The sequence below is a fragment of the Podarcis pityusensis genome (genome assembly GCF_964106645.2).
Source record: "Podarcis pityusensis genome assembly, chromosome: 12".
NCBI lineage: Eukaryota > Metazoa > Chordata > Lepidosauria > Squamata > Lacertidae > Podarcis > Podarcis pityusensis.
The window spans coordinates 46,730,002-46,753,364 of NC_138037.1; the positions used below are offsets into that span (position 1 = coordinate 46,730,002).

The 23,363-nt window shown below is 43.9% G+C and overlaps 1 protein-coding gene and 1 long non-coding RNA gene across 6 annotated transcripts in view; one reads left to right on the top strand and one right to left on the bottom strand.

Moving 5' to 3' along the window:
- Nucleotides 1-20,549, top strand: part of NEK11 (NIMA related kinase 11) — an 83,957-nt gene extending 63,408 nt beyond the window's left edge. For 4 of the 5 annotated variants that reach the window (XM_080974787.1, XM_080974785.1, XM_080974786.1 and 1 more), the window contains exons 13-16: nt 3,475-3,650; nt 5,659-5,719; nt 12,761-12,857; nt 19,252-20,549. In XM_080974787.1, the coding sequence (XP_080830913.1) occupies nt 3,475-3,650; nt 5,659-5,719; nt 12,761-12,857; nt 19,252-19,453 (536 nt within the window). In that variant the 3' untranslated portion in view covers nt 19,454-20,549. The remainder of the gene's footprint in view (nt 1-3,474; nt 3,651-5,658; nt 5,720-12,760; nt 12,858-19,251) is intronic. The other variant, XM_080974789.1, reaches the window with a different exon arrangement.
- LOC308459602 lies at nt 4,800-17,420 on the bottom strand. The gene is made up of 4 exons (XR_013978211.1): nt 17,327-17,420; nt 11,863-12,428; nt 6,163-6,226; nt 4,800-4,906 (listed from the first exon to the last, which is right to left on the bottom strand). It is a non-coding gene; the product is annotated as an uncharacterized lncRNA (long non-coding RNA).
- Nucleotides 20,550-23,363: the final 2,814 nt, after the last annotated feature.

Sequence of the window (23,363 nt, forward strand, 5' to 3'; positions counted from 1 at the left end):
GGAAAGCTATAGTAGATAAGGAAATTAATAATACTTCCCCAGGGTGACACTACTTGATCACATTTTCTTAGCTTTACCTAGAGACTTTAATCATAAATCTTTGTGTTACTGAAACAAATAATGGGATGAACACAATAGGGGTAACTGTGCACGTTGTGGCATAATTTATTCTTTATTGGCAATTAGCTTTCTTATAATTTGTTGATTTTGCCAATTCACAGACACAGCTGAATGTTTGACCCCAAAATAAGTGGAAGACTGCTGCATAAATGGCGTGGGCATGGCCTCATTACTTCATTAGTAGCTGGAGCAACTCATAAACCTTGATTTTTATGTGATTTAAAGATATGTCCAGAGATGGTAACAATTACATTTTGAATATTGAAATTGCTGAAGTTTGTAATTATCTGATTTGTTAGTATATTTGTCCTGGTCATAATGCTCAGCTATACAGTATTCTGAATCAAGAGTAATTTCTCCCAGAAGTTCTTATTTGGCTTGGAATCTGAAATATGCCCTGTCACTATTCAGCAGACAGTGTGCCCTAAGACAGCTGTTTGGGCACATATTCAGGATTTATTCATGTCAATCTCTTACTGTTGTTAGACCACTCATTGATTGCTATGAGACTACACGAACTATGAAGTCAGCTGTCATGTAATGTTAACCTCATTCATGCTTAAACACAAGTAAACTTAAATTACTGTGAACTGTGTAACTACATTACTTGACGAAGCACCCTTTTCTCTGATGAACATCTTCATTGTTTCATTCTTAGGTTTTGTGAAATTATATGCTCCCATCATCCAGCTCTAAAGTCCTTTCTTGTCCAAAGGGGTGTTTCTTTTGGGTTTGAATTTCAAGTTGTGCACTACCACGGTTGGTAGGTGCAAGACAGGTGAAAACATACCATAATTCCCAGAGATGAATGCAATTATGTGTATGTTACAGCACCATCAGCACATGTCAGGGCTGGTTCAGCTGCAAGTCCGCACAGAAACTCAGTAAAGTTGACCCTTTATTCAAGGAAACAGAATACAGAGAACCTGTAAATGCAAAAAAAAATTGCAAGAAAAATATTGTTCTTCCCTTTTCTGTCCATTATTAACTTGCTAACTTGTAGCAAAACTCTGTCCTCATGTGGTCACCTTATTCCATTGTGCTTTGTTTCTTTAAAATAAATGAACTGAGGCTGCAATCCTGAACACACTGACTAGGGAGTAAGGCCCAGCAGGTCTTACTTCTGAGTAAGCATGCTTACGATTGCAATGTCACTCAGTGCCGCATAAATGCAGGCGAAATTTAGAATGCTGCATTAATGCACTAATTAATGAGCTCCGGGGATGGAGCAAATTAAAACTATTTTTCAACGACTGTTTAACTCACAAAGGGGAAACTGCAGTAGATATAAAAGATGATGCTACCTAGGAAAGGCAGCTGGAAACTTGGCAAGCCCACGTTTAGAGGTTTCATTTTTCATTGCTTTTTCTGCAGAGTTTCAATTCTTGCAGAATGAATCAGCCTATAAAGTGTTGGGCAGAAACCTCAGTATTCATTATGTGCTAGGTACATTTACTATTGTTTCTTCATGAGAACAACACTTTTATCATTAAGTTAATGTTAAGGAGGACTCTTTTAGTTTCCCCCATTGCAGTTCCAATCAGGAGTGCTTCTAGACTTGAATGGGCTGTCCAAGCAAAGGGCCAGTAACTTCAGAATTCTTCTGCAGATTTATCACTGTGAGCCCCCCCGCCCCCCCCCCATTTACAACCTCCCACAATATGGAAACATGGTGTTGTTCTAGGACAACGTGGGGAATTTAAAGGGTGGGTGTCATTTAACCACCTAGTAGCACTGGTGGCGCTGTGGGCTAAACCACAGAGCCTAGGACTTGCCGATCAGAAGGTCGGCGGTTCGAATCCCCGTGACGGGGTGAGCTCCCGTTCCCTGCTCCTGCCAACCTAACAGTTCAAAAGCACATCAAAGTGCAAGTAGATAAATAGGTACCACTCTGGCAGGAAGGTAAACGGCATTTCCGTGTGCTGCTCTGGTTCTCCAGAAGCAGCTTAGTCATGCTGGCCACATGACCTGGAAGCTGTACACCGGCTCCCTCGGCCAATAAAGCAAGATGAGCGCCACAACCCCAGAGTCAGCCACGACTGGACCTAATGGTCAGGGGTCCCTTTACCTTTACCTAGCACTGGAGGAACAGGTGTGCAGGGGGAGCGCACCGCCCCTGGCGGCACGATCCCGGTGGGGTGCCAGCGCGGCTGCTCCCCCTGTGCTGGGCACCACGCCCCTGCAGGCAGAGTGCCATGCCCCCAGGATGTGTGCCAGCCACGCCCCCACCTGCTTTCCACCCCCGCCGGAGCTTGAAGCTCTGCCACTGCCTAGTAGCCACCTGCTGCTAAATCAAAACTAAGCTAGGAAATGCAGGGGGAGAGAGAGAAGATGGACCCAATCAAGTGAAGGCAAGAGCACTCATGGACCCTTAGCAGTTGCCTGAGTATGCTGAGTGCATGATTCCCCAAAAACGCATTGTTTGCTGTAATAAAATAATGCAACTTTCTCTTACCGTTCATTTTCCCTGAAGAAGGGATCCTTGCTGTGATCTTGCTATGTGCAGGTGGATCACCCAGCTAAGCTGAGCAGCTGCAATGCAACACTCCGCTGGGTATGCCACGTCTGATTGCAGACAGAGGTCAGAAACATACCTAAAAGAAAAGACAGATCTTCAGGCACCACAGGGCACAGAACACACTTTGCTGTGTAAAGTCTTGCTGCAAGGAAATAATTTCAGGATGATTGCATGGCAACCACATGGGGTTTTATTTATGTCACTGGACACGTGCGATGTAAAAACTCATATTCCTCCTCAACAGGAGGGTGAGCTGACTGTAACATATCTCACCACGCTGATCACCAGGGTTCATTTGGCTGATAGGGCTGGCTAGGCATATGTCCATGTACATCCATCTCGAAGTTGCATGCTTTGTGGAAGAGGATGGCCATCTCATATAGAGTTCCAGGGTATTTGACAGCTGCTAGAACAGGGGTTGGCAAGGTTTACCTCGCCTGGGCCGGTTCACTCCAGCAGAGTTCCCTCTGTGGACCGGATTGCAAGCGAGCGTGCGAGCGATTTCCGGCATCTGTGCAGACATGAATTCCGGCGCCGCAGAAGCAAGTCGCCGTGCCAGTTTAGCGCAATGCGCAGGGACTTGCCTAGCGGGTGGCACAGTTCAGGGGCAGCTTGTGGGCCTGTTAAATGACGGCTGTGGGCCGCTTGTGGCCCATGAGCCTTAGGTTGCAGACCCCTGTGCTAGAACCTCCATGCAAGCTCATATATTCCTCCTTCTACTTTATAAATTTCTCACTAGAGAGTTTGACACATCTGTATGGGTTTTTTAAAGTGATATTTTAAATAATTTTTGATAATGATTTTTGAGTTCATTTATTGTTTCTATTTTGTTACAGAGATCCCAGAAGATCCAGTCATTGCAGAAGAGTATTACAATGATGCATTCGATTCATGCTCAGAAACAAGTGAGGAGGAGGAGGAGGAGGAGGAGGAGGAGGAGGAGGAGGAGGAGGAAGAGATAGAAGTCGAAGAGATGGTCACATCACACACTGTGTGTCAAACAAACCAGCAGGTATACACTTGCTTTGCAGTTGCCCGTTGAACATAGACTGTTAAGACGGCACTAAGTAAACTTGCAGTGGTACCTTGGTTTAAGAACAGCTTATTTCATGAACAACTTGGATTCAAGAACACTGCAAACCCGGAAGTAGGTGTTTTGGTTTGTGAACTTTGCCTTGGAAGCAGAACATGTTCCGCTTCCTGTTGAGTGTGTTCCATTTGTAAATTGAGTCCCTTGCTGCTATGGGAAAGCACGCCTTGGTTTAAGAACGCTTTGGTTTAAGAATGGACTTCCGGAACGGATTAAGTTCGTAAACCAAGATACCACTGTTTTGAAAACTCCTCATTGTAGGCTGCAACATACATATGGTTCCTCACTTTTATTACTGCAACTTGTATTCCCTCCCCCTTCCTAATCCAAACTTTTCCTTTGATTTCCATGTAGAATGTAAAGGAATTAAAAAATCACGAGTGGCAGTTAATTGTGTTTTGAACAGGATTGGCTGCGATTCAGTATTTCCAAAGGCATCCAATATAAAATAGTATTTTGAACAATACCGAGTTAAATTCGGGACTGGCAGTCAGACTGGGACAGAGTGACATTTTGTCAAGCCTTCACGGTTCACATTTTGTCATGTCTTTGTGGTTCACATTTCTGTGACAAGAAAAATTAGGGGAGAAATGGATGTGGTTTTATTGACACCTCTGCCAGAATTTGATTCTACTGTTTGTGCCTGTTAGTTTTCCACCCAGTGCACACACATAAATTTCTCTGTCATTAATGGATGAAGCAACTATACAATCAGGCGAGAGCTATACAACCCTGGCACATTTGCATCCAGCACCTTATCAATAAAACAAGACAGTCTCATCACCTTTCCCTTATGTCAGCGTATTTGATCTTTTCCTTCTTCTAAATCTCCATTCTTCAACATCAAACAAACCCTTGTTTTCAGCTTTGTAAACTGAAAACATTGCAGCCTGGGCCAAAAATGATCACCGGTGATGAGACAGGCTAGATGCTACTATGGGGGGGGGGGTGTTAAAGTTTTCTCTCCATACAATCACAATTTAGAAGTGGCTGCTTACCCAGAATTGGGTGAAAGGGTGTGAAACAAAAGTCTCTGGTCTTCCTTGAGATTGCTTACCTTTCTTTTATTCCCCCTTCAGCTTCTGGTTCATCCTTTGGAGGCTGAATCTGTTCAAATCTGTCTCTGTGATGGTGGCCCCTGGCCCTCACAGTATGTTAAGCACTGGTTTCTCCTTGAACTGAATAGACAATGTTAATAGCGGCAGGGCAGAGCAAGGTTTATGGGTGAACATAGAAATAATATTGGTGCAGAAAGACCATATTAACTACCTAGAGCAGCCAAACAATGCTTATCTAACCCCTGAGCAGAATGAATATCCGCTGTGCATATCTAGGAGGCATAGTTATTCTGTACCAATGGTAAAAAGGTAAAGGGACTCCTGAACATTAGGTCCAGTCGTGGCCGACTCTGGGGTTGCAGCGCTCATCTTGCTTTATTGGCCGAGGGAGCCGGCGTACAGCTTCCGGGTCATGTGGCCAGGATGACTAAGCCGCTTCTGGCGAACCAGAGCAGCGCACAGAAACGCCGTTTACCTTCCTGCCGGGGTGGTACCTATTTATCTACTTGCACTTTGACGTGCTTTCGAACTGCTAGGTTGGCAGGAGCAGGGACCGAGCAACGGGTGCTCACCCCATCACAGGGATTCGAACCGCCAACCTTCTGATCAGCAAGTTCTAGGTTCTGTGGTTTAACCACAGCGCCACCCGTGTTCCCTGTACCAATGGACTGGGACTCAAAACAAATTTGTTGGCATAGACCATATTCTCCTTCTCTCTCACAGGACTGGCAAAAGACTTAAAACAGTGGTGTACAGTGATTTCTGATGATTGTAACATTTGCCTCTTAGCATTTCTCTCTCTCTCTAACAAATACTGCTCATATGGTGATGTTCCCAAGCCCAAGGTCTGTTTGTTTTCCTTCCGACTATAGGACAGTGATGTTGAAGCAATGGTCAGGTACATGGAGAACATCCTAAACACCAGCTGTCTAGGTAAGATGATGTGCCCTCAATTTAGGAACAGTTTGATAACAATACTGAATATTGAATTGATTTTTCTTTCTCTCCACGACACTCAGAAGACCCATAAAAACAAATGGTGCTTCTTCTGTCAACCTTTACAGACCACACATAAATGTCTTTCGTTTGAAAGAAAAGCTCATTTCCAATAACATCAGCTCCAAAACTAGCATTGGAATCTTTTTAAGTCTGCAAGCTTAACAGAAAGAATACTGATCATAAGGAATATTTGATTTCAGACTAGTATTATTATGAATTTCTTTTATTTATTTCATTATTATTTTTGCTTTTCTATATTTAGTATGTGGTGCACAACAACAAAGTTAAAACTGTGACATTAGAAACCATAAGTAACCATTAAAAAAAGAATAATTGGATTCATGGGTAGGAAAAACTTGATTAAAATAAAATTTTACCATTTATCTTTCATCACATTAAGGTCATACTCAATTGATTCCAATGGATATTAGCATATGTTGCCTTGAAAGAAAAAAACATTAAAGTCAATTCATTTGGAATTAATTTGGGATTGGATACGATCCATCACACTCTTTTAATATATCACATTTCCCCATAGACAAGTTTGTAACAAGTGTAGATTTAAATGTGCAGGACTTAACTCCTAAATTCCTGCCTATGTTGTTTAGCTGTGTGTTTAGTCACTGTATATTTTTACTTAATATATATATATTATTTTACTGTATACATATTACTTAATGTATTTACTTAATAAATTGACTGCAGTCCATGAAAACTTATGCCATAATAATTGTGTTAATTTTTTAACTCAAGATTAGCAAAACTCGTTGTTGCTTTTGCTGCAAGAAACTGGCATAGCTATCTGTGGACAGGTAAATCAAATTAGAAGTTGCCCACTAATGGCATTTAAGGATACCATTCATTGGAGGGCAAGCTGAAATCAAAAACAAGATGGGGAACCATTAGGCAAAACTGAAACCTGGCAATTATCCATTTCTTCCCCCACCCCCACCCCCGCCGCACAAATCGGCACACAACTTTGGCACTGGTTTGGAATCAATCAGGCAAAGTTAGGTTTGGGGGGCATTAAGTCGTGACCCCAATTTGATTTGCCAATTACTCAGTTTGGGAGGCAGCACAAAACGCGGGGTTTGCGGCAGAAAATGGCTCAAAACTTGCACAAAACTTTGGCACCAGGTTTTTTTTGGGGGGGGCACCTGAAATTTCAGGGTCACAGGTTAATAGAGCTCCAGAAATGAATGTTTCTCTCCATAAGGTTCCATGCGTCGGTGGAGGGTCAAAACCACATTTGATTGTCTTGTTGTTGTTTAGTCATTTAGTCGTGTCCAACTCTTCGTGACCCCATGAACCAGAGCACGCCAGGCACTCCTGTCTTCCACTGCCTCCTTCAGTTTGGTCAACTCATGCTGGTAGCTTCGAGAACACTGTCCAACCACCTCGTCCTCTGTCGTCCCCTTCTCCTTGTGCCCTCCATCTTTCCCAACATCAGGGTCTTTTCCAGGGAGTCTTCTCTTCTCATGAGGTGGCCAAAGTATTGGAGCCTCAGCTTCAGGATCTGTCCTTCCAGTGAGCACTCAGGGCTGATTTCCTTAAGGATGGATAGGTTGGATCTTCTTACAGTCCATGGGACTCTCAAGAGTCTCCTCCAGCACCATAATGCAAAAGCATCAATTCTTCGGTGATCAGCCTTCTTTAGGGTCTAGCTCTCATACATCACTACTGGAAAAACCTTTAACTATACGGACCTTTGTCGGCAAGGTGATGTCTCTGCTTTTTAAGATGCTGTCTAGGTTTGTCATCGCTTTTCTCCCAAGAAGCAGGTGTCTTTTAATTTTGTGACTGCTGTCACCATCTGCAGTGATCATGGAGCCCAAGAAAGTAAAATCTCTCACTACCTCCATTTCTTCCCCTTCTATTTGCCAGGAGGCCATGATCTTACTTAAGTTTCTAAGCGAACTCAAATCCACATCTGCCCAGGCTTAGGAGTTAAACCGAGCATGTTCTTTTCTGATCCAGCTGATGTGTACACATTTGCATTGCACATTTGGAGGGTGGAATTTTGTGTGTGCAATTGGGAGTTTTGTAAATGCAAAGGCTCCAGAGCTATCAGGAATAGGAAGTAGGCAAGAGGGAGATATTAAACAAGTAGATAAACAAACTAAGTAAATTGAGTGAGAAGCCACCTTGGAAATTAAGGGGTATATAAATCAATACCTTAATAATTAAGTATGCTGGTTTAATTTGCTTTTTATTTTTATGGAAATCCCAATTTCTTTTATTTTCATTTGGTTTGGGGTTTTTTTTTGGATAATTAAAAAGAAATGTGTCCACTTCCAATTTGCTTGTAGCCATTTAACACCAACTGAGTATATTGTCCACTTCATTATATAACTTAATTAAATAAGAGATTACAGCTTTAGGCCTGCAATGTAGACAATGCATCATCAGGAGCCAAGAAAAGATGTGATACCAACAGAAGAAACGAGTGGTTTTTTGGTAGCCATGTGTTAAATATTTGTGCCAGTGTATCTCCCTGAACACTGGATCATAGTCTAGTTAGAACAGGGGTAGCTATTGTCATGTCCAGGAGTGACCCAAGACATTTTGGCACCTAAAGCAAACCACAAAATGGCATCCCTCTCCCTGCCAGGGAAGAAGGGCTGGGTGAATATCTAAATCAGGAACAAAGCAGGGAGGGAAGAAAGATCTACATCAGGCACTGCTGCCCCTGTAGATCCTGCTGCCTGAGGCAGTTCCTTCACCTTGCCCTATGGGTGGACCGGCCCTGGTGGTGTGATCCAGATGTTGTTGGCCAACAGTCTGGGATTATTGGAGTATACTCAACACCTGGAGCGCATCACATTATTTAACCGTGGGTTGGAGTGTCAGACTAGGACAAGAGCGAGCCAGGTTCAAATTCTTGGTTAGCTATGAAGCTCTCTGGGTGACTGGGCCAGTCACTCCCTCACAGCCTGATCCACCACACAGGGTTGTTAGGAGGAAAAAATGGAGGGGAGGGAAGAGCTCATTGGAGAATAGGCAGGATATAAATAAACAATACCAATGTAACATCCGGGGATATCTTGTTTTCTGTTAACTGAACAATGTGTTTGTGACATAGTGGGGATTGCCAAGACCAATCAATGCCCCTTCCTGGAGAGCTGTATCCTTTCTCTAAAATACTTTAAAGCTTTTACATTACGATCTTTCTACATAGTTAAAAAGCCTATCTTGCTTTAGATGTCATATTATTGGTCAGACAGCATCTCTCTCTCAAAATACCATTTCCACAACTTCTGGACTTTTGTCCGTAAAAGTTAAAGCATTCTACTTGCCAGTGAGAATCACAGCCTCCGATTAAAGCACAAACATAGTCCTTTTTTGGCTACAAATTTTTGATATGCCAGCAACCTGTACACATGGTGAGCCATCACACATATTAAATATGTAGTTATTTTCTGACACGACAGTTTGTGACATTGGACTGGTGCTTAGGTTTAGCATTTTCTAGTGATTTTCTAGTGTTAAATCCCCATCCTCGCCCTCCCGCACTTCATTTATGATTTATCCGTGTATTAGCTGATAAGAACAGCCTTCAAACAAAAGGAACATTGCATTTGGTGTGTGGGAGGCTTAAATGGTGTGCTTGCGCTGTTTTGTGTCATGTGCGTAAAGCAGTTGGTGGAATTTAAAAAGATCAATGTTCAGTTCATTAACATTAATGAATGCTAATGTTCATTAAACATTTATGGATTGCAAGTTGCAAAACGATGCAATGTAGCTATAATGAATGGCCCAATGTGACTGTTTTTGTATCTTCTACAGTGCTCAAGTTATGTAACAATGGGATGTAATGCTTTGTGTAGAAGCTTATCTCGTCCCCACTAATTTTACTATACAAACGTTTTCAAAAGTGATCTTGCGAGCAGAGCGCAGAGGCAATGCACAATGAAGGTGATCCATTTTATAGTCACATAATGTCTCCACGAGAGTATAAATTTACATGAATTGGAAAGAGTTTTGCAGTATTAAGCAAGAACTATTTTTGGCCTTCATTTTGCTGATGAAACATCTCGAGCCGATCAAAAACGTTTTGTTGTCCCCAGCGTTCTTTGAGAACAAATCTGTGCTACCCAAAGTGTACTTCTGAAGAAATGGTGCTGTTGAATCAGCTTTTGAATCTATGCAGGAAAGAGCTCACAGATTTAGCTGCCAGCAGTTACTATAAAAGCAGTATTAACACACCAGCAATACAGCAGCCTCATGTGGTTAGAAAGTTGTAACACTTGGGTCGATGTCTGGGGCTAGGTTCAGTGTCTAGGGGATATTCTTCTTTTATTGAGTTCTGGCTCCTGCCTCCACCCAGGAAACCTGGGACTCCAGTTTGGATGTCTAAACAGCAGTCATTCAACAACACACACTCCTAGGATGTATGTTCCAGCAAAAAGGCTGCAACAACAACTGGGGTGCATTGCAATAAGGAATTCCAACCAGCAGAAAACAGCAGTGAAGCTCCTCTAGCTCCAAGCCAATAGGAAACACTAAGCCAGGTCCAAGATACTTGGGTAGCCCTATGCTTCCCCTCCTAGGTATGTTTTCATCAAATAGTGACTCAGAAGGTAAAGGTAAAGGGACCCCTGACCATTAGGTCCAGTCGTGGCCGACTCTGGGGTTGCGACGCTCATCTCGCTTTATTGGTCGAGGGAGCCAGCGTACAGCTTCCGGGTCATGTGACCAGCATGGCTAAGCCACTTCTGGCGAACCAGAGCAGCGCACGGAAACGCCGTTTACCTTCCCATCGGAGTGGTACCTATTTATATACTTGCACTTTGACGTGCTTTCGAACTGCTAGGTTGGCAGGAGCTGGGACTGAGCAACGGGAGCTCACCCCGTCACTGGGATTTGAACCGCCGACCTTCTGATCGGCAAGTCCTAAGCTCTGTGGTTTAACCTACAGCGCCACCCACGTCCCTGTTTCAGAAAGTAAAGCCTAGCAATTCCATGTTTTGAGCATTCAGTAGGAGAGTGTTAAAGGTAAAGGGACCCCTGACCATTAGGTCCAGTCGTGGCCGACTCTGGGGTTGCAGCGCTCATCTCACTTTACTGGCCGAGGGAGCCGGCGTACAGCTTCCGGGTCATGTGGCCAGCATGACTAAGCCGCTTCTGGCGAAACCAGAGCAGTGAATGGAAACTCCATTTACCTTCCCGCCGGAGCGGTACCTATTTATCTACTTGCACTTTGACGTGCTTTCGAACTGCTAGGTGGGCAGGGGCTGGGACCGAACAACGGGAGCTCACCCCGTCACGGGGATTCGAAGTTCAAACTTCCCTCCCCTTCACCAAGAGAAAAGTGAATCCAGTCTCTCCCTGTTGTCCAGAGGTCACTTCTACTTAAGGGCAAACCAGCATCCAGCAGCACTCTTGCCAAGGCTATAGTTAACTGTCAAGATGGCAAAAGTGGCCCAGGCACCCTTCTGTTTGTTAATATATTCCAACAGTTACAGCAAAACATGTGCAACTCTATCCAACATGCAAAAGGATGTGGCATGCTAGGCTCAGGTGCTATGTTTTCTCTGCACTTTCTGCTTCTGCTGTGAGTGTACAGTGGTGCCTCGCAAGACGAAATTAATCCGTTCCGCGAGTCTCTTCGTCTTGCGGTTTTTTCGTCTTGCGAAGCACGGCTATTAGCGGCTTAGCGGCTATTAACGTCTTAGCGGCTATTAACGGCTTAGCGGCTTTAAGAAAAAGGAAACAAACTCACAAGAACTCGCAAGACGTTTCATCTTGCGAAGCAAGCCCATAGGGAAATTCGTCTTGCGGAACGACTCAAAAAACGGAAAACTCTTTCGTCTAGCGAGTTTTTCGTCTAGCGAGGCATTCGTCTTGCGGGGCACCACTGTAATGCTACAATATGACAAAAAGGGGGCAGGGGTTAAGGAAGAGCTGCAGAAACTAATCAGGGTCTATGAACAGAGCGCAACCCAAATCCCCACGGTGCTTGTAGAAATCCGTTCCAAGACTTCACACGCAACCCATCTCTGTAAAGCTCCATAACAATGAATGAGCTGGTTTCTAACTTTATAAACTGAGCTAAATTATTTGTGCAAGATACATACGTTACTGGAGAGGGCAATAATGTTGCAATCAGGAACAGGTTTTGTTGATCCAATAGCCAGCACGAAGGCAAAAACCTAATAAAAAAAATGGGTTATTTAGTCCAACTTTCCAGAAAAGCTGAGAAGGATGCCTTTAATAACATCTCACGCTAAAGGAATCTGAAGTATTATAGGGATAAAAATCCATTGCTAGAATAAGAGTGTGCAGACAACGCAGATCACAGCGACACATCCTGCAAATATATATTCTTTATATTTTGCCATTAAGTTAAGACATCATGTCCATGGTGGACTAAAACAACATCATCACCATGTAGCTTAAGACTAATTTTGATCCGTATTTGGACTCTTAAGCATATACACATATATCTTAAAGGTAGACTGTGACGGGAAGATTAAGTTTAACCTTTTAACTGGTCAAAGGTATTTGTTTACTTGTAGCATAGCTGCTTTTCCCACACTCCTCATGCACCAATGGAGCTCCACCAATCTTCGTGGTTTCTAGAAAAATCCTCTGACTGCTACTTCTCCAGCTGTGCTTTCAATATTTGATGAAATTTGAAAAACTGAAAAATAAAATAATAAAAACCCAAATTTGCTTCTTTGTGCAGTTTCTCCTATCGTTATAAGAGTTCCCCTTCACAAAAACATCTTTTACAAGACATGGTGTAGATCTGGCATGTGCTATCATACTGAAACCGTCGCTGTCCCTGCTGAGCCAAGTTGCCTTAATGCGTATTTAATAAGCTAATTCGTCTTTAATCAAGGCAGCACTTCCCCGTGACAAAGGTGAATTGCTAGCCTTTTCTTGATTGTCCTTGAATAGCGCTATGGATCTGTAGTGATGGCTGAGGGGAGCAAGGTGAATGAGGTTGTCCATCTCTGCATTGATCTGTAGGCACTGGGACTGTCACCAGAGCGACTCCGCTGGGACCCGAGCGATCTGGAGTGCTGAGCGGCACCACGGCAGAAACCAAGCTGAGGAGCATGAGGGAGTAAGTTGCCTTTTTAGAGATGCTAGTTTTTGCATGCATATAACAAAAAAAAGCAACTTTGATTCCAGAATATTAAGATTACAACCACATCTTTTCTAGCAGCAGTTATGTATTACTTCAGGATGTTTTCTCTCTTATTGTCTGTCATTTCTTTTGAAGTGAGACATCATCTTGTCGGTCTCTGCCTGTCTCTAAACTGGTAATTTTATCCTTTTGCGTTATTATCTCGGTGCAAATCTGATCAATCAGCTTTACATAGCCATGTTCAAAACACTGCTTTTAAGGTTGCCTGCTCTCTTTGACTGTGTGCAATCCTCCTTCTTTTGTATATAATTGTTATTTAATTTTCTGTTTTGCAATTTAAAACACTCGTTTTACATCCTTAAAATATCAATGACTTCCCTTCTTCTCTTTCCGTGGTTCATTTAAATATTACAAATCCCTGCATATTTTACAAACCTATACCGTTCAGTATTCCATTATTGCATCCATCAAAACTTATTTACACTGTTGAATTTATCTTAACGCTGCCAGTGTTTTCAGCTGTACACAATTATTTCCCATATATTCAATAAACGTTTTCCAATCTTCTCTAAACGTACGTTCTTCTTATTCCCTTATTCTATATGTTATGTCTGCAAGTTGTGCATATTCTGTCAACTTAAGCTGTCATTCTTCTTTGGTTGAGACCTTGCTCATTTTCCATTTTTGGGCTAACAAAACACGGGCCGCAGTAGTAGCATACATAAATAACCTTCTTTGACACATGGGAATTTCAGTCTGAATTATACCCAACAGAAAGGATTCTGGGTTTTTTTGGGGGGGGGGGAAGTACTTTTAAACAATTTTTCAATTCATTATGGATCATTTCCCAATACTCTTTTACCCCTTTACAAGTCCACCACATATGAAAAAAACGTTCCCTCCACCTCTTTGCATCTCCAGCACTTATCCGATTCAGTCTTATATATCTTAGCAAGGCTACTTGGAGTTAAATACCAGCTGTGTGCAATCCTATACACGTCTGTTCAGAAGTATGCTCCATTGAGTTCAATTAACTTTTTCCCCAAGTAAGTGGGAACAGGACCAGGACTCCCCCCCCCCCCAGCCAGAACTCACCAAATCTGGTTCCAGAACCTCTCAGGTGGGCACCATTGCTATTAAAAAGAGAACAAGGTGAGTTTTCTAGGAAAGTGTTTTCTCTTTTTCTAGAAAAGGGCACTGAATAGGATTGCAGCTAGGCAGAGCAATCCTGTTGGGGAGAAGCAGAGTGATGGATCTCTTGCAGAAGCGGAGTGCTATGGAGTCCCAATCCCAAGCTACCAGTGTCCCACCCCAAGCTTCCTGCTTGCTACTGCTGGTGAGAGTAGTTTTTGCCCACAGCTGGGGCATCTGCCACAGCAGAGCCTCCCCACCAACGGGACTGCTCTCGGCCAGGCACCTATGCAGATCCTAATCCCTCTCCCCCAGCCGTCAACATCATGGGGAGAGTAGAATTGTGTTCAGCATCTCTCTCTCTCTAAATCTGAGAGCCATGTTTAAAAGCCTTTCAGAACCATTGGCATAAGGCCGCTCCTCTTTCCTGTGGGGCGGTGTTACGGGCAGGCCACACACTCTCCCCATGCACAGCAGAGGCGTGGCAGTGCCCCTGCGTGATAGGGGAGTCCCGGCCACATCATGCCCCCCAGCTGACCAATCCAGTTGGCCGGGGGCGTGGCTTACCGTACCTAAGCAGCCGCGCCACCAGGGGATTTCCCTCTTGGTTCTTCCTTCCCCTACTGGTGGTTGACCCTTACCTGCATGGCGGGCAGGAGTCAGATATACAGTGGTACTTCAGGTTACATACGCTTCAGGTTACAGACTCCGCTAACCCAGAAATAGTACCTCGGGTTAAGAACTTTGCTTCAGGATGAGAACAGAAATCGTGCTCCGGCGGCGCAGGGGCAGCAGGAGACCCCATTAGCTAAAGTGGTGCTTCAGGTTAAGAACAGCTTCAGGTTAAGAACGGACCTCCGGAACGAATTAAGTATGTAACCAGAGGTACCACTGTAGTCAATTCAATTCCAATGCCTAAGCCAATACCACTCACATTCTGTAACCAATAAAGTTGTGGTCTTAATTAGCACATTAACCTAAAATACTGGTGTCCATGTGTTTTATTATTCAACAAATGGGGGAGGGCTTGGGGCCTTGACACACAATAGCCATTGGGAGGCAACATGAGCGGAGTCCTCTAAACTGCTGTTGGCTGCCTCCTGGCTGATTAATGGGAGCTGAACTTTATTCTTGGGACTTATCTGTGGCTTCGTGATTTGGGCCCTTGTGTGTGCCTGACTACAGAATAACAAAACATGCATAATCGGCTTAGGCATTTATACCACTCTCTTTCGGTGATGGAATCAAAAGAAAGGGAGGAAAATGACTCTAAATACATGGCATCTCGTGTTCTTTTTACAAAGAAGTCTAAGAATACATGCAATAAGCTCAGAGTTTAATGGCAGTGAACTGTATAATGCAGTTTAAATATTCAAGAACATGTAGATGGGTACAATGGAAAAGCTTTCATGGACCAAAATGTAAGTAAATTAAGATTTTGCAGCACAGCAGTGACTGCTTCTCGTTCAGTTCCCAGTGTCTTCCACTCAGCAGCGCACCAGGATCAGGCACAAGGCATCATCATTACCTGCTGAGTCTAAGTAAAATTGTCTTTCAGAAGCTGCAAAAGAAAGGCATTTTGTGATATTTTTGTTCTTCCACCATGAATGGCCATGTTTCTTATTGCTTGAGATCCAGAAGGATTATGTATTTAAGACCCTTAGGCCAATGGCGTTGGCATCAAATGCCCATGTCTCTTAAAAATTCAGAAAGAAAGGTCATGTTGAAGTAATTGATTGAGCACGGCATGATCTTTAAGATTAGCTGACAGGTAGCTAAGAAAAAGTCTACCTTTCCGTAGCAAAGCGGTACATAGTCCATGTGAGTGCTTAGAATAATGTTGAGACTTTCTAAATAGCTTCAATGTGCTCCTGTTGAGCTCAAAGGTTGTTTTACTATTGATTTCAGGGAGAACCCCCCCTAACCAGTTCTTGGGCATAAAATCTTTCCAATAACCACATTGAAATAAATCACTTTTATGTATGTTTTCTTTCTATCAGCAAATTTCATAGTGTAATTTAAGTTTGTTTGCCCTCTTCGGGCAGGCGGCTTTGTGTGGGCAGGTATGGTGTCTTCCCTGCAAACTGGCTTATTGCCAGCCAGATCATAATCCTACCACAAAATTGGCCAATGGCAGCAGGAATCCAGGGGGCGTTACCTGGGCGAGGTGTCAACTGACCAGTAGTGGTGCTTGAATGCCCAGAGGGGGGCTAGGGCCATACAACTCCTCCAACAGGGACCGTTTGGGGCCTGCCCCGATTTGATGTAGGTCATAGGACATTCCCCCCATCCTGCTGCTGCTGGCTTCACCCTTAGAAATCACTTACCTCAATGCCTACGGCCAAACCTTTCACATCTGTAACCAATAAAGTTGTGGCCTTATTTGATTCCAAAACTCGATACAGTGGTACCTCTGGTTGCGAACGGGATCCGTTCCAGAGGCCCGTTCGCAACATGAAAATAACGCAACTACATCAGGAACAAGCGGGGTTGGGTGGAATAGAGATCTGCCATTAGGAACTAGAGGGGGGGGGTCAAATCAACCTTACTCCATGGCTGAAGTGGGAATCACAGCAGAACAATCCACAGTTTATTTCAACACACTAATTCATGTTTGTTCTGATGGCACAGAAAAACGGTCCTCATTGCTGTCTATCAAACATATAAGCGTCTTTTCAACCTCAGGCTATTATTCTGGTGTTCTGCATTATTATTCCACTGTAATATGTAATTGATTTGACAGCAAATCTTTTTATCCTTGGTAGAAAATTATACTTCTAAACATATATTTTTCAGGAATGGGGTTTGGAGTGTGCGTGTGTAAGCTTCAGAAGAGGGAGCAGCCTTCTTTGCCTTCCCCTTCTTCTGTTCTTAAAAATTAGCTAGGCATTTATGTTGCAGGTCAAAAAAGAGCAAATGGCTTAAACACACTATATATCAGAGGTGCCTCACTTTTGGGGGGCTGTGGGGCACACAATCCACGATCAGCCCATGGAGGGGTGGTATTATTGTTATTATTAATAATAAAGTTTATATACCACCCTTCCTCAGAGGATGAACAGCACTGGCAGCTTCCCATAGCACTTCCCTGAACTGAGAGGACCAAAGTTGTGCCATGAGGCTGGAAGTGCTACAATCTTTGTCCACGTTGCCTCTAGTTCACAACATAGAGTTGCTGCAGGGTAATGTTATCAATGCCACAAATATTTTGGGAGAAGTAGCATGTCAGTGGCTCCAGCCACGTGACGCAATTTTCCTCTCAGAACCTGGCCCCGATTTTTTAAAAATTAAATTACAGTACAACCTCTACTAACGATCATAATCTGTTCTGGAGGCCCATCTGCTGGGCAAAACCGGACGCTACTAAAGGCGCCGTTGTGCGTGTGCACATTCGGCGGCAGCGCGCTTCTGCGCATGTGTAGGCGGCGGCTTTTGCGCATGCACAGATGGCATAACCCGCTTCCGCGCATGCGCGAATTGTGGTAAACCTGGTGTTTACTTCCGGGTTTGCCACGGCCACAACTTGGAACGTCTGTGAGAAGAGGCGGATGTAAGTCGAGGTTCCACTGTAATAGGGCTTATGTAAGCATGGTGGGGGACACGGGTGGCTCTGTGGGTTAAACCACAGAGCCTAGGACTTGCTGATCAGAAGGTCAGTGGTTCGAATCCCTGTGACGGGGTGAGCTCCCATTGCTTGGTCCCTGCTCCTGCCAACCTAGCAGTTTGAAAGCACGTCAAAGTGCAAGTAGATAAATAGGTACCGCTTTGGCAGGAAGGTAAACGGCATTTCCGTGCGCTGCTCTGGTTTGCCAGAAGCGGCTTAGTCATCCTGGCCACATGACCCGGAAGCTGTACGCTGGCTCCTTCGGCCACTAAAGCGAGATGAGCGCCGCAACCCCAGAGTCGGCCACGACTGGACCTAATGGTCAGGGGTCCCTTTACCCTTTACCTTTAAGCATGGTGGAACCCGCTAGGGTTCTTGGGCCTTCTTGCCTGAGGGTGTCAAGTACTGGTACTAGATTTGGTCACTGAAGTGTTATCTTTTTGCCTTCTGTACACTGAATTGAGGTGGGGGTTTTGCTCTCTTCGCCTAAAACCCTCTGTCCTATTAGGACAGCACAAGTATAATTTTCATTAATGAAGCATGCATATACACTAGTACCTCGGTTTACGAAATTAATCCGTTCCTGAAGTCCATTCTTAAACCAAATCCATTCTTAAACTGAGGCGTGCTTTCTGTAATGAGGCCTCCCGCCCCCAGTGCCCTTCCACTGTTCAGTTTCCTTTTGTAGACTGAGGTAAAGTTTGCAAACCGATTTTGTGGAGTTCGTAAACTGAACCATTTGTAAGCAGGACTGTTCTTAAACTGAGGTACCACTGTATTAGATTTTAAAAGAGAGGAGACAAATGCCATTTCCACTTTGTGGTGAACTACAGTCTTCCTCTCTTTTGGTAAGCATCTAAAGGCCTGAACCCAAGAAAATGTCCCACCCCCATTTATAGAGAAACTAATAGATCACACAAGGGATGCGGGTGGCGCTGTGGGTAAAACCTCAGCGCCTAGGACTTGCCGATTGCATGGTCGGCGGTTTGAATCCCTGCGGTGGGGTGTGCTCCCGTCGTTCGGTCCCAGCGCCTGCCAACCTAGCAGTTCGAAAGCACCTCCAGGTGCAAGTAGATAAATAGGGAGCGCTTTATAGCGGGAAGGTAAACGGCGTTCCGTGTGCTGCGCTGGCTCGCCAGATGCAGCTTGTCACGCTGGCCACGTGACCCGGAAGTGTCTGCGGACAGCGCTGGCTCCCGGCCTATAGAGTGAGATGAGCGCACAACCCGAGCGTCTGGCAAGACTGGCCCGAACGGGCAGGAGTACCTTTACCTTTACCTTAAAGGATGATTTATGAAGCATGGCTGTGCTATCTACTTACTCCATGAAAATTGTTCAGTGCCTTTTTATATAATCCAGAGGCTATAAATATGCATGTAGAAGCTGGTGTTGTGATAAAAGTATCTTACTGAATCAGATGTCAATATTTTCTCCATATATGTTGTGTGTGTGTGTGTTGTGATGCATGCATTAGTATTCCACACACACACACACACACACACACACACACCCCATTTTGTTCAAGTGCTGTAGAAAGTTGCCAGATACAATATCTGTCCAATTATAGTAAATGATGGACTTCTATACGTTATTTATAATCCAGCTCACTTGCTGGCGTTCGTTTTCTGTTGACAGGTCAGCCATTCAGAAACTGGGAACAGAAACCTTTGAAAAAGTTTATGAATTCCTGCAACGAGCAAGAAAGCAGAATGCAAGTGAAAACGAAATCAGAGAATACCTGGAAAAAATTGTGTCTCGGGCAAGTGACTGCTTTGAAGTAGATCAGCTCCTCTATTTTGAAGACCAGCTGAAGGCTTCTGAAGATGCCTCCGTGTGACATCAAAGAATGGTTTTACTTGAATCATCAGAAATTAATAAACGGGGCACTGTTCAGATGGAAGCAGGCATCGTGCCATAGGGTTAGGGCAATGAGTAGCATGGAGACACTGACAGGAATTAATGTATGCCATTTTGCTATCTTCTTATTTGAGGCAAATAGTACTCTTACCATCTCCAGGTGAAATCAGGAGATCTTTGATTGATTCCTACAGCAGTATTGACACTTAGGGCTCAATAATCATTGCCTCGAAAATTGCTGGATTGTGGTTTCTGATCGCATGTGTGCATATTTGAGTACTCCACTGGGAGAAACGGGGGTGTTCAAAACCCGCATTTCAGCCACGTTTCAAAATATGCAAGGAAATGCATGAGATGTGAGGTATGGGGATAATATGGGATGAAAGGAAAAGAAAACACTTGACTTTGATTTACTTCTATGGTGCAAAGAAGGAACTTTGTAATAAATTTTTAAAATCAATGTTGGGGCTGAAGCAGATGGTCTCCAGCAAACATTTTCAGTGTGACAAAGGTGGGAAGGGTTTCTAAAATCCCCCAAGAAGTTTGCCTCTTTTTGCACCAGTTTTCTGCTGTTTGCTTCTTCAGTCGACTGCAGCATTTTTGTCTGTCTCAAAATTAGATCTTCTTCCTTACAATCAGTTGGTACTGCAAAGGGAATATAATGAAGTATGGCTGACGCAGCCTGATGCCAGCTTCTTCTGCCTACATACCAGATGTTGGGAAGAGGGATGGTGAAGGTTGCCTGAATGTGTGTGCCAGGGCTGCATTGCCATCTTCTCCCCGCAACACCTCCATGACAAAACAAACCCTACAAAAGATGTAAAGAAAAAAAGGGGACGGGGTTAAAATATTTGCAGAACACGCATTGCAGGTGTGCTTTTGCCCTAGTAAATGAATTGCTTTGTAAAATATTAACCTGTAAATATCATGCTTTTTTTTCCTGCTCATACCAGTGATCTGTGACTATGCTTTATCTAAAAGTCCTAACGCCAGCCTTTCTCTTCCCATTTTGCAAATGGCACCCTTGCAAATTAAATAAATAAAAATAAAATGCCACGTTGTTTCTGTTCATGCCACAGCTGTTTCCATCTGGTCTCTTGAAATTCCCTACTTTATTTGCAAGCACAGAAATCAGGAGGACCATTTCACCCAAATCCTCTGGGTAAGAAGAAATTTTCTATCAGTTTCTCTGGGGCTCAGCATTAACAGTGATAGTAGCACAGCTCCCATATCCCCCCCCCCCAAAAATGGTGTGTGTGTGTGCTGCAAATACAAAGGTCAGCAGCAGCAGCAACTGCACTGGCAGCCTGCCCACCACACTGCCTTCTTGACGGTGCCCCCACACCTAGTGCCTTCCCTGAGCATTGGAAGGAAATGATTGCTGCCACCCAAAAAAACGTGAATAACGAAGGAAACCATGCAAAGTGATAGGATTTTGGCTCGGCTCCACTTTATGCAGATTTTGCAACTTTTCACTTTGCTTCGCGGTCAGCACCCTCTTAAGGTTTCCTGTGCTTTGGGGGCAAAGTGATACAGCCTCATCTGCTGAGTCGGCTGTTACCAGTTCATCGTAGGTTCTGAGCATCGCAAAGACCGTATTAGAGGATGGTTTAATATCACACTATTAAGAGTCCTCAACCCCTGGGGCTTTGGCAATATAAAACTGCAAAGAACAACCGTCGGGTGAACAAGACTCCCTGGAGCAATTGGCCCTCAAAAATCCATTAACTGTAACCTTTACATGTTGTGGCTACCCACTCTGCTTCAGGTAAACTCAAGAGTTTTTTGATGTATTTTTATTTTTTTTTAATGAAAGAGACCGAGCAAGCAAGATCCAAGCAACTTTGGCAAATTTTATTTCATGGGTATGTTTCCAAGATACCCAAAGCTCGCAGCACCTGACCCCTTCACAATCTATTGCTCTGATTTACAACCCACATACACTGCCGCAGGCAAGCAAGCAGTGTTCTGGACATGCCAATTCCCCAGTTGCTTCAACAGCAGATCATCTCCCTGGGCAGCAGGGGCTGCTAAGGTGCCTTGTTAAGTATAGTGTTTTAATTCACTGAAATTGCAAATGCTTGCATGTATTACAGTGGTACCTTGGTTCTCAAACTTAATCTGTTCCGGAAGTCCGTTCCAAAACCAAGGTGCGCTTTCCCAAAGAAAGTAATGCAAAATGGATTACTCCGTTCCAGACTTTTAAAAACAGCTCCCAAAACAGCTATTTAACATGAATTTTACTATCTAACGAGACCACTGATCCATAAAATGAAAGCCATAAACAATGTATCAATCAATCAGTAGCTGAACTGGGTTCCACACAGGCAAAAAAACAAAAAAGAGCCGCTAAAACAAAAACGCAAAATAAATAGCAAAAACAGACAGACCTCAGTGTAACACTCAAAACGGAAGTGTGGCAATCAAATCGGAAGCGTAACTCTCAAAACAGAAGCGTAACACTCAAATCAGAAGCATAACACTCAAAGTGGAGCATGTTTGACTTCTGAAAAAGTTTGCAAAACTGCCACACTTCTGGGTTTGCAGTGTTTGGGTTCCAAGTTGTTTGAGTACCAAGGCGTTTTTAGAACCAAGGTACCACTGTATTGTATGTTTAAATTTGATTGGTCGGTAACTGAATTCTAGAGAGTTCTGTAGTAGATCTCATGTGATTGGCTCACATTGGCCACATGGGAGGTATCTAGTGAAGGAGAGACCCCATTTTATGTGAAGCAAGACGGCTGCATTTTAGAATCCACTGTGAACACTGCTAAGTTGAATAGAGTGTTGGAGTGCTGCTTCTCTGCTTGGAAGAAAGAGAACAAAGCTGCTGGAGAAGGTAAAAGTGAAAATCTCTTATAGGAGCTGCAAGGCATGCCCTAACTGAGATACAGAAGGCTGAGCACCGAGCTCTGGAAAGAGTGAAAACTTCTGGTTTGCCTGATCTGTCAATGAGCACATTGTTGTTGTTTAATTGTTTAGTCGTGTCCGACTCATCGTGACCCCATGGACCAGAGCACGCCAGGCACTCCTGTCTTCCACTGCCTCCTGCAGTTTGGCCAAACTCATGTTCGCAGCTTCGAGAACACTGTCCAACCATCTCGTCCTCTGTCGTCCCCTTCTCCTTGTGCCCTCAATCTTTCCCAACATCAGGGTCTTTTCCAGGGAGTCTTCTCTTCTCATGAGGTGGCCAAAGTATTGGAGCCTCAGCTTCACAATCTGTCCTTCCAGTGAGCACTCAGGGCTGATTTCCTTAAGAATGGATAGGTTTGATCCCCTTGCAGTCCATGGGACTCTCAAGAGTCTCCTCCAGCACCGTAATTCAAAAGCATCAATTCTTCGGCGATCAGCCTTCTTTATGGTCCAGCTCTCACTTCCATACGTAATGAGCACATTAGCACCCACTTATTTGCAAGAGTTTGGACACTTGGCTATGGAGCAAAGGGGCCGTGTAAAGCAGGGCAACAGATTGTGAGGAATCATGTGCAGTGAGTGAAATAGAAATCCGCGAAGGTTTGCCTGTCATGGGGCTCTTCCAGACATGCTCTTCGTTGAGCATTCATCCTGATATGCTTATGTGAAGGTTGTACTATATCCAGGTCCTTATTGAGCATTCATTCCAATCTGTTTGTGGGGAGGTGATACAGCAATGAGCTGTATTCATCCGGATTTGCTTGTGCAGTGTTTATGTATCTTCCCACTAATCATTCGGTTATCCCACACTTTCAAGTATATTTCCCCATTACTTTCCCCAATTGCAAAAAAAAAAGTCAGCTACTATCGTAATTGCAAGAATGCCACCCAACTGCAATGCCAGTGCCTGCATTTTCAACTGGAACACATGCCAAATTGCATTTGTGGGAATAAAACCAAGGACGACACTGTCTAAT